This window comes from Oncorhynchus masou, chromosome 32, assembly GCF_036934945.1.
Source record: "Oncorhynchus masou masou isolate Uvic2021 chromosome 32, UVic_Omas_1.1, whole genome shotgun sequence".
Taxonomy (NCBI): Eukaryota; Metazoa; Chordata; class Actinopteri; order Salmoniformes; family Salmonidae; genus Oncorhynchus; species Oncorhynchus masou.
The window spans coordinates 17,551,331-17,563,474 of NC_088243.1; the positions used below are offsets into that span (position 1 = coordinate 17,551,331).

Genomic DNA, 12,144 nt, shown 5'->3' on the forward strand with positions numbered 1-12,144 from the left:
TTATAGAATAACATTTAAATATAAAAGGACAATACAATAATAAAATGTATTATTAAAATGTAGGTTTTTAGTCTTAATATTGTTAATATGAATGTGAGTTCATCTGGAGTAAATGTAACGACTCGAGCAACTCACGCGCAGACAAGCTTTTCAATCGTTCCCAAATACACTTGTTTTAGATGTATTGTCTAAATAAACATGGCTTCTTAAAATGTTTGAATATTTATATTACAATAAGTAGGCCTAAACTTGAATATGTCCGAGTAGAAATATAATCTGGTAAAAGCACAGAGCACAAACCTAGCCCATATAACTCCTCGATATTTTCACGACGCTCAATTCAATTATCTATGTTATTTGCGCATCGGGGGGCAATTACATGATAATTAAACACGTTTCACGGTTACTCAGCCAAAATGTGTGTCTACAAAATACCATGATCAAAGTAAAATCTGTTCAGGTTCACGAGCCGCATCATGTAGGGTTACGGTTCACAAAAAGATGATTTGGCCTTTCCATGAGATTGTTAAAAATCCATCTACAACACGCCGGAATCCTTTATGAGGTAAAGCTCTGTGGCTGTATTTCTGTTAGAGTTGGCTTTAGCCTTGCTCATTGATCAACAACCTGCGGTGCGTCAACCGAAGCGCGACCATCAATAGTGAACATTTAGCGTTTCTAAACTTTACGGGGATATTATGCACTTTAGATGTTTTGAACAATGGTTATAACCCGAATTTCATATGGAGTTACATTCATGATATAGTAAGATGACACATTAGTTTACAAGATTGAACAATAAAGCTGGCTATATGCCACCGACTGAAGATCTAGGCCCGATAATTAGTACATTCCCTTTACAATTGTAATGTTTTTAAGGCATACTTAAACGTAATATTGTTCCTGAATTATTTGGATATGCATAAAGTTGGAACAGTTGCGTAATTGAGTGGTCGGCTACATTTTACGCGTCAGACACAGCTTCAAATTAAGGTAAAAAAAATTACAACAATCAGTGAATAAATCGTATTTGTTTTATTTGGAAATGAACAAGAAATAAGTTAAGCACATGCAGAGACATCAAAAAACAGAAAGACAAAACGCTGACATTAAGCTGCACATAATCACCCATTTTCTGGTTTGAAAAATACCACAAAAAAGACTGGAATTTTGCTGTAGCCTATAAAGAATAACATTTTATTTATAATTCATTTCCACTTGGAATTTAAGATTGCTTAAAAAAATGTTTGTCAGATATTTATCAAATGCAACCAAAGCAGTGCGTAAAATGACAACATCCATTCAAAAAAGTAAGCTGTATCTGTAACAGACAGGTGTTTTGCGCTTCACCTGCGTCACGCGTTCCACGAGACCTTATTGACTGACCTTCATTCATGCAAATTGTAACACATGGACATATTAATTGTGGGGACTACAAGTTTTGGGAATACAACATTATTTTACAAGCTCGAAATTGTTTTAAATACACTAGCAATGATTTACAGCTGGATATACAATCATTCAATTGGAAACACTTTACAGGACTATCGTATTTTACTCATACATATTCTTATACATTGAAGTAACAGTCCTTATGCACCAGGTGCAAGCAAAAATAAGATAAATGTTTTCTGTTTGTCTTTTTGTCGAGCACTATAAAAATGAGAAGAGACTAAGAAGTGTTGAGGACCGGTCTGGAATACACACCTTGATAGTATGACGCCTCTATTGCGGATGGGTCCATGGCTCTGCCTACCATGGACGCGCTGCCGAGGGGTAGACTGGAGGACATACTTGAGCCGTAGGAGGAGTATTGCAAAGCTTGCTCGTAGGCTTTCAAGTCCAGTTTGTGCTGTTGCTCTGAAGATGACATTAAATTATTTATTGAAAAGGGGTGGTTGAATGAGTAATGGGGATCCCCTTTTAGGTGCAGCTGGGACTCGTGCGCCATCGAGTGCGGAGGTAAAGGGAGAGAGGACAGGGACGTGACGGAGCTGGCCACAGGGTGGAGAGGTGGCCCGCTGCTCTTTAGTTCAGAGGCGCTGCTACTGCTCCTGCGGTCCATGATGTGAGGGCTGGAGGACTGGTTGCAGGTGGAGAGGGAGTTGGGGTCCACATGTCCAGTCTTGCTGTTGTCGCTCGAAGGTGACCCAGAACCAGACTGGTCTTTCCTTCCGTCTCCTTTACTTGAAGATAGCTTTCTATTTTCGCATTTAAAGCGCTTTTGTCTGCGGAGATAACAACCGTTCTCGAACATATTTCCAGAATCTGGGTGCAGGGCCCAGTATGAGCCTTTGCCTGGCTTATCCGGTGATCTAGACACTTTGATGAAGCAATCATTAAAAGACAAGGAATGGCGAATAGAGTTCTGCCACCTCTGTTGGTTCTGTCTGTAGTATGGAAATAGGTCCATTATCCATTGGTAGATTTCGCTAAGCGTGAGCATCTTGCTTGGTGCTTGCTGAATGGCCATGGTTATCAGGGATATGTATGAATACGGAGGCTTTGCGTGCGGGTAACTTCTCCTGAACGACTTGTTGTCCCTTGCTCGGTTCAGGTTGGGCTGGTTATAGGACATTTGGCTCATTGTAGGGCTCATGCTGGCGTATGGATTCAGAGCGTTCATGGAAGCCTGCTGAGCCGACATTGCGCCCATGTTCGAGGGGCTAAGGGCAGTGCTCATTGACGATACCCCGCCGCACATTCCATTCATGGACGTGCTCGGAGGCATCCCTGCCATTGTACCGGGGCTTATTCCGGCTCCCAGGCCGGGGTTCGCGTAGGACATGTTGAAAGAACCGGAGGTCATATTTCCACTGGTAGACATACTCATGTAACTGTTCATACTATTCATGGAACCCAGTCCTGCATTCATGCCGCTGTTTGCCATGGGTGAATATACCTGGAATAAGATGAGATAAAATGTGATCACAACAGTGCTTTAGTCTTCCGCACACTCAAAGTGCTTGAGTTTAATTTTTTTATTCTGTTGAAATTGACTGTTTAATGTACATCCAATCATAATTAATAATGGTTAACAACATATTTCGAAACGAAACTTATTTAATTGATTCGATATGAAAACGTGGGATTCATTTTGAGAACCTCTAAACAACAGCATGAAAACAGTCCAAGATATTGTGAATCTCGAACTCGATATTGTTTTTTTTTAAATTTTACTAGGCAAGTCAGTTAAGAACAAATTCTTATTTTCAATGACGGCCTAGGAACAGTGGGTTAACTGCCTGTTCAGGGGCAGAACGACAGATTTGTACCTTGTCAGCTCGGGGATTTGAACTTGCAACCTTTCGGTTGCCAGTCCAACACTCTAACCACTAGGCTACCCTGCCGCCCCGTTCCACTGTATTAGGCCATATCAAGCAATTATTTGTTATAATAATTAGACATTTCAATTGACATGTTATGTAAGCTTATTATGCACAAACAAAATGAGGTCAAGGAAAGTGTATTACGCCGTCTTAGTGTTTGTGTCAAATAAACTAATTAAAATGGACTTCTAACATTCCATGCACTGACTGCAACTTTTTTTCCGAATAGTATGATTTGAAAAACATATGCCATGATGTCTGGTAAATATTCAGTTCCAAATCCTAACTTATTATCGGAGTGCATTACCAACAGATGTAATGGGTTTTTACTCATTGTAAATTGCAAATATCTCAAGTCAGCATGTGCACTCGACGAACATGCACTCGTTATTTAGATATACATCAGGTTGCATTTAGTGACATCATACCAAAAACAGCCCAATATTCCAAACAACAACACTGACTTTAATTGAACAATTTGAGGGAAACTAACTCAATGAAGTTTGCTAGAAAACATTCATTGCAAAAACGGAAAAATTGGGAATCAGTTAACACTTTATTCTATAACCCAAATCGAAAACTTAGACACATACCTCTTGTGCGTCATTGTAATAGCTGCTCCAATCTGGTGTTTCGTGACCTTCCATTTTCACTGTTCCCAACATTATGGTAGAAATCCACAAATCGTAAACATGCAGTTCCTCAGATTGAAGTTTTGGGGAAATGTATCCTAGGAAATGGTGTGCTGTAATTGGCTGGATGTTGCAGGAGGGCTAGAGTAAAGAAGTGAAGAGATGTTGAATGCAGTGTGAACTGAGTGTAGATCTTCCCCTATTACGAAGACGGTATAACACACCCACTTTTGTGTGTTCATTTTCCTGGCTCATTTTCCCTCACTGTAGTCACACATCCCCTGTCCACAATTCTTCTGTGTCTTTACAGAGACAAACAGCCCAGTCAAAAAAATTATTTTCACCCTCATAAGGTGTGTGAACATTCGATCGGCTAGAAAGCAGGGTTTGAAAGACAGCCGAGCATGGCATTCCTTGTTGATAATTACGCACTTGAAATGTTCCACAAATAGCCAAAATACATTTCATACGCCATGGAGAACGCCAGGCATATACCAAATAGACTGGAAACTAGCATTACAAACCTAGTCTTTTAGACCTGTATTATGATACATCATAAAGGAAATTTTAATGCAATAAAAACACAACAAAAACGTCCCTGTTTATGACTAATTTCAAAATGTCCATTATGCACACATGGGCGCCAGCACCCTACAATGTCATAACAATATTTGCTCTGGCTCACAGACAGTGGGCTATAGGAATCAAATTGCTAAATTCTGCGAGAAATTAGAAGGCGTGAGTACTGAGGATATTGGATATTCCGATACAAATAATTCATTGATATGCATTATTCTGTCAGGTTTAGTTTAATGTTTTGCCATATGATGCGTTGCATATTATCTTCATTCATTTTTCATCTATGCCCAAATAGCATTTCATTTTAGCCCACGTAGGCCTATGTTAAAATTAATGTTATTGTCGCTGGTCAATGGAGAGAGGAGGGAACTTGTCAACATCCATATATATGTGTGAAAAGACCTTCATAGCCCTTGGCTCTGCTGTACGCTACAAGGGGTTACAGCCACGTCCTTCGATTCTAAACCCGTTAATGAGCGAATAACAGCGATACTTATCCCCTTACATTGGATTATCTCAGGGTGATTTCTAATGCCGTTAGGGAGAGAAAATCGATTAGTTCAGGTCGGATTGAAACCTCCCATAATGCTTACTGCTGGATTTGAATTCTGTCACGGGAGATATAGCCAGAGCATCAAAGGCCTACAGATGAAAATGGTTGTTTTACAGATAGGGCCTAATTAGACTCATCGTATGCTTCATTCTATGACACTAGTTATTATGATCATCCTGCTGTTTATTTTGGCACAGCAACATTTTTTTAAGACTATAATTTGCCCCAAAGAAACGCCAATTGCTACCATCACCACATGAGGAAGGAATTATATTCCACAGTTGAATAGGCTAGTAAAGTCTACTAATTTATACAGAAATTTATGACAATACAGGTTAATACTTTCAAGAAGACCTTCAGTTCAGAATAAAAACAATATGGCAAAATTGAAATTCTACTTCTGTTGATGAGAGCAACCTGTGCTTTGCATGGAGCATTATTATAGTCATGTAGGCTAACTGTTTCTATTTTGTTCCGTTCCCGAAGCTCGTCCCGGTTCTGCACCCAGGTGGAGTCTGTTTTGTCCTGCCCAGTTGTCTGGTGGTTGCTAGGAGGTCCTCCCAGGAAGAAATATTACAAAAAGACTGTCAACTTTTAACTGTCTCTCTATTTTGCCAACGTGTTTATGAGATAACACACTGGTGGATGTTCAGATATAACGTACATTTTAAAAATCAGTGCCAAAAGTTACGTCAAAGTACGGTCAATGTCAGCAAAGCGCTGTGACTTATCACTTCACCATTTTAGAAAAAGGTAAGTGTTGGAATTGTCTAATGTGTTAAAGCTAGATAGCAACTAATAACTAGCTAATATATTCTAGAAGATTAAAGGATAGATAGCATAAACGTAACCACATGTAACATATTGATTTGCATTAGAATATCCCAATGCAAAGTTACCTCATTTTTCAAGTTATTACTAAAACTGATCAGAATTCTGAAGAATGCTGAAGTCCTATTGGAAAATGTTTTTGCAAGGTGTGACATAATATGGAGGACCAGGCATGCCAGCATATTCCCTATGGTAATAATCCCAACAGAAATAACTTCAAATGTATAACTTTAAATTAAACCAAATCATTTGCACTCATGACTACTGGTTTCAATTGAATTTTCCACCAATTTACAAGCAAATACTTTATGAATGTATTGTTACAAATCAGCTTGCAAGGTTGCTAACCAACTACCCTGCCATCACTGTCAGCTATTTGCTATCAACACCTAGCTTACAGCTACATTAAAGTAAACCAACGTTTTGGTAAACATTACATCATCTAATCAGTCATCAAACAATGTTACCGGTATATGCAATTACCTTAGCCAGCAAGCCAGCCAACTAAAGTTAGTTATTTTAGCCTTGTAGCTAGCCTAGCCTGCAAACTAGCCTAGCTAGCCAACCACCATTGTCGACATAGCTAAGTAATAAGCCAGAGAACAACTAGTCTAGCACAGGCAGGAACCCACAGAACACAAAAAAAGCCTGCAGATCAAGTAGAGGGAGCGGAAACTTACTTTTCTGCTCTTTTGCACATCAATATCTCTACCTGTACATGACCATCTGATCATTTATCACTCCAGTGTTAATCTGCAAAATTGTAATTATTTGCCTACCTCCTCATGCCTTTTGCACATAATGTATATAGACCCTTTTTTTCTACTGTGTTATTGACTTGTTTATTGTTTACTCAATGTGTAACTCTGTGTTGTCTGTTCACACTGCTATGCTTTATCTTGGCCAGATTGCAGTTGCAAATGAGAACTTGTTCTCAACTAGCCTACCTGGTTAAATAAAGGTGAAATAAAAAAAAATTAAAAACTGATTGACAGCTGAGGTAGCTACCAAAGTCAAAGAAGAACCAAGTAGAGGCCTTCAGAGGGAGGCCGTTTCACCGGCCTAGGCAAGGGAGAGTCAGCTAGCTAGCTAATCTAATAGCGATATAGTGAGGTAAATCCACATTGAATTTACTCAGTTTATCTCCATCACTGTTGACACTCGTGATGTACTGTACCGGTAGGTCAGTAGGAAATAGAGGTTGAAGGCTTCACATTCAAGCTTGGTTTCAGTCAGAGTCTCATTCTGCCTTCCGCTGGTTATACTAAGTCATCAAAGTCCTCTGGGGTGAAATGAGCAGTGCATACATACAGTAGACATGCACACGATTCCTATACTCCAATCCACTCGCTTCGATCGGACACACCGCTCCCACTTCAAAGCTTGCATCTAATTCTTGGGACACAAATGAGTCGTAACCCTTTCCTTGTGGGTATTACTGTACTAGCTACAAACAACGGAAAACTACGACAACGCTCGCTCGAATACCACTACCAAACACACAGGAGAAGAGGTGTTGCAGTTTTTCACATTCATTTATATGGTTTCTACATAGTTGTTCTCCAGCACTTGGTTTGGAAAGTAATTACATGCTAGCATGGCTAGTAGTTAACATTAGCCAGCTAGAACTAGCTAGTTAACACCGGTTCTCCCTATGACTTTGAGAAATAGTGCATTGTGGGTAGTCCCAAAGACATACGGAAATAAGTTAATAAATATGTAAAAATGCTAAAACATTACTGTTTGTAATTAGTTAACCAGATTGTGACTACATCTAAGTTAAAGTATTTGACCACACTGTGTTGTTACTCTGGTGAGTAAAAACCTATGCTTCCTATTTTTTTTTTAAAGTGGTTCACTGGCAACATTATAGCTAACCGGGCATTTGACATCTTTCAAACTTCATTACCAACTAAATATACACTATGAAGCTGTTGTTGGTTAGGCTGACAGTGCTCCTACTTTGTAACACAGTAACAACAATCTTAACATCAACAGCTTGACCATCAATTATTGAGTAATCCCACAGAGAAGAAGCATAATTAGTGACAACAGAGATTTACCAATCATTTTAGATTTTATTATTGCTGTTTTTTACTCATTTTAATTGATGTTTCATTATCACCCATTAAATTATTTCATCTTCAGTACTGTACTTTTTTCTTTTTTACCTGTTTCACTTTCCAACACTTGGTCATGTTGATAGACACAGGGCAACATGCTGAGTTAGAGGCTCTACGCAAGAGTCCCAGAGTGACTTCCTAAAAATGAATCAGCTGTTTTTCAACTCCCACGCAACGACAGCACAATAGCCCAGCCAGCAGACTCTCCCCACACACTGGAGTCATGAGGACTGATGGAAGAGGCTACAGAGGGACGTCGGACGCACCCCAAAACAAGACCTCAACAATGTCTGCAGGGTCAGACAGCCCGTTGGAGTTCCATGCAGACCTGCTACAATCCCCACCTGCCTCCTTACCACAGAGCGCACTACTACCAGACATCCCTTAAAGGAAGTCAGAGGTGAGCAAGAGTCAAGGGATAACACATATGTAGAAATCAGTGGAGAGAGATGTCAGCAATGCTATTGATTCAGTTAATTTGGTACTGTGTCCTCCAGAGCACAAACCTGCCTCGAAGCCGGCCATACCTCAGCTAGCAGGCACTACCAAAGTGGTGTCCATGTCCATGAGGCCACAGTCTCCTTAAAAGCCCAGGACCAGAGAGGCCAGCAACAGGGACCAGGATGTGTATATACAAGAGCAAGAAGGAGTCAGAGCAGGTGTCTATCTTGGAGAAGGAAGCAGCTGAGAGGCGTGTCTGGAGATCAAACTTTCTCAGCAGATGTCAGGCTCTGAGCTTGGACAGCACGGATGAGAGCAGGAACAGTAAGGACTCGGGCTCCGACCAATCCTACCGGAACGCCCCTGCGGAAGATCAAAAAAAAGAAAATTAGGAAACCGAAAGATAGGTCTACATCTACACCAAGGACTTCCACTGACAACAGCATCTGTACTGTCAAGTTCACCAGAGAGCAGCTTCATGAGGCCCAGGGGATCATAGGGGCTGAGGAAGAGGGCCAGGAGGACTCAGACTCCCAGCAGAAGACCCAGAGGAGTCAGTGGCCATGGGGCTTGGCAGAGGGAGGATGGTGGATGAGATTATTGCCTCCCTACAGAGAGGAGGCAGTGATATGTCGTCTGCCTCAGACCAGATGATCAAGGGGCTGATGGGAGTTTTGAGAGAGTTTTTATTTAACCTTTATTTAACTAGGCAAGTCAGTTAAGAACAAATTCTTATTTTCAATGACGGCCTAGATACCTAGGAACAGTGGGTGAACCTGTTCAGGGGCAGAACGACAGATTTGTACCTTGTCAGCTTGGGGGTTTGAACTTGCAACCTTCCGGTTACTAGTCCAACGCTCTAACCACTAGGCTACCCTGCCGCCCCACTGGGGGACCATAGAATTAATTCATTCTATTTCTATGTGGGGGACAGCTACAATGCAGACAATTAGGTGACAATAGGATAACAACAGCCTAACAATTGAGAATATGCTGAATGGTCACAAAAACTAAAGGTGACCTTCATACTTTTGGTAGAGATGAAATAAGCCCAGTGATAGTTACATAATAATAATTGTATTAGTTATTTAAAAAAGGTCTAAAATGCTCATAACAATTGTACTTTATTATTTAATGATCCGTTTTGGTTTTCAATCATGTTTTTAAAGGAAGCGAAAACAGCGCAATCAAAATCAGAGGATTCAGAACAGGATATAGAAGATAATATTAGCCCTGTACCAACAGGTCATGGAGAGACTACAGGCAGTGTATTTAGATTTATCACATTTGACTTGCCTTGGCTTGTGACATTGAAAAATAGCCTCTCAGAGCATTTGAGAATATTTTAAGTGTTGAGCTTTCAGTTAAGGTTGTATAATGTTTGTAAGATAGTTAACAGACATCTTATGCTGATTTTCCAGAGTACTCCTCAGGTGTCCCACGATTCCACATAGGATGTTGTGGGTTAAGAGGGAGACACCAACCCCTCCAAGACCTGTTGAGTTCCCTAAAGTCACAACAGGTCTACAAGATGGCCGACTCACTGAGCGAGTCAGGGGTCTACAAGATGGCCGACTCACTGAGAGAGTCAGGGGTCTACAAGATGGGCAAGATTTTGAATGTGATCATTGAGGTTAAACTACTACAAGTGTGTGTAACACATGGATACAACATGAAATGATGCAACACAGACCTAGCCTGTGTTAGCTTCCACCAACACAGAACTGTAGTAAAAAAATAAAACCAGGTTGCTGTCATAAAATCAGGTAACCCTGTCATTGGCTAGTTATAGGTAGCTGTGACTGCTGCTTGTTTTGTAGGAAGTCGTTTCCCAACGACCTCTTCAACTCACTATCATGGTAACCATCTGCAACCTTGACTTTAATGGCTGGGGCGGGGATGGTCTTGGACAGAGGTAAACTCAGTTCCAGGGAGTCTAAGCGAAGTGACTAGGCTATCATCAAAACTCCTCCACCCCATTCTCAGAGACCCATTGACAAAGAGATTAATTATTATGCTCCCGGCCTAACACTCTCTTACGACTGCTCTCAGTCTGTCTGGTGCCTAGTGCACCCACACACTTCCTTATCACTGACTGCTTACTCACCCAAAGATACCAGATTTACTGCCTCCTATTGCAAGCCCGGAGTTGGAATTGTGCCACTCACTCCCTTTCCACTCCCTCCTATCCCCATTCATGAAAAAAAATTACCAAAACAAGTGCCATTTAATTAGGTAGGGGTTTCAGAGCTTTGGTTCACTGAAAGGTTTCTGCTGGATATGGATGGGAGGCTTTATAAGGGGGCCAGGCTGCCAGCCTGCCTGTCTGCCAATGGTAGATGGATTAGAGTTAGATCGACAGCAAGTCTAAAGACAGGCAGCGCTCAGGTTGGCTCCACTCCACAGTTCTAGAATTCTCATTTCATTGAAAACAAGGTGAATGACTCTGGTTGACCTTACAGGGTTTTTGCGCCGCTCACTGAGCTGAGGCATACCGACCCCAGAGTTCCAGAGAGATGATTCATCCCAGGAGTGGCAGGCCGTAGTCAACATGCTATCCTCCAATAAATTGTCCAGTGTCTGTCAGGTTAGAAGCCCTAGTCAAGTGGTGGATGGAGACCAGACCTTTCCCTCCCAACACTAAGCGGCCACACATAGAGTCGCAAGTTCAAAGAGGGATGATAAGTTATGGCAGGGATGATCTGAGCAAATACACCTCCTGCTCATCTGCTTACGCAACAGAGAATGTTTCATCTGTTGGGACAAGTCACAAGACCACTGTATTGATTGTAGAGGTTTCAAATATGTGGATTGTTGTTGAATCATTGACATTATTCAATGTAACAAACCAGTGGGGTTTTGTTTCAAAGTTACATTTCCATAATCCCTGTACCTTACATGATAATATGGTGTGTTATATGACCTGTGTCATTACAGACTAGGTACAGAAGTCCGAAATTATGTTCAATTTAGATATACAGGCAAGTAAGCATTAGCTTGGTCCTAGATGTATTTATGCTATTGCCAACTCAATTGTTGTCATTGTCAAGCCAGTGACAAGGAGGTGGATGATGACACGAACAGACTGGCTAAGTAAGCATATCACAACATTTTACTAAATCACTGTTGTATTGCTCTCCCACAGTGCAGATGAATACAATACCATTCACCATCTTTGTACAACCGCAGTCAGCCAGGCCCTGCTTCTGGAGCTGACTTCCCTGGTCTGTCACACCTCCTGCCAACTCACTGCACCACCACTGTTTCACCAACAGAGGGTAGCACTACAACACATTGCTACCCAGCCTGACAGACACAGGTCAAATTAAATCTCTTCCAGGCTCTGCTTCATAGGATGTCCAAAACTTGGATGTTATAGCTAAATGTGGAATTTAAGTGATATACATATAAACATATATAGTTGAAGTCGGAAGTTTACATACACTAAGTTGACTGTGCCTTTAAACAGCTTGGAACATTCCAGAAAATGTCATGACTTTAGAAGCTTCTGATAGGCTAATTGACGTGTACCTGTGGATGTCTTTCAAGGCCTACCTTCAAACTCAGTGCCTACTTGCCTGATATCATGGAAAAATCAAAAGAAATCAGCCAAGACCTCAGAAAAAAAATTGTAGACCTCCAGAAGTCTGGTTCAT

The 12,144-nt window shown here is 41.0% G+C and overlaps 1 protein-coding gene across 1 annotated transcript; it reads right to left on the minus strand.

Annotated features, from left to right (window-relative positions):
- Positions 1-1,020: 1,020 nt before the first annotated feature.
- LOC135525647 (hepatocyte nuclear factor 3-alpha-like) lies at positions 1,021-4,120 on the minus strand. The gene is made up of 2 exons (XM_064953395.1): positions 3,923-4,120; positions 1,021-2,902 (listed from the first exon to the last, which is right to left on the minus strand). The coding sequence occupies exons 1-2, from the start codon at positions 3,992-3,994 to the stop codon at positions 1,673-1,675; spliced, it is 1,302 nt and encodes a 433-aa protein (XP_064809467.1). The 5' UTR covers positions 3,995-4,120; the 3' UTR covers positions 1,021-1,672.
- Positions 4,121-12,144: the final 8,024 nt, after the last annotated feature.

Excerpts from the sequence above, each read along its gene's own strand:
- LOC135525647 (XM_064953395.1), bottom strand. The coding sequence starts at position 3,994 with ATGTTGGGAACAGTGAAAATGGAAGGTCACGAAACACCAGATTGGAGC. Across the intron at positions 2,903-3,922 it reads ATTACAATGACGCACAAGAG|GTATATTCACCCATGGCAAA; the intron begins GTATGTGTCTAA and ends ATCTTATTCCAG.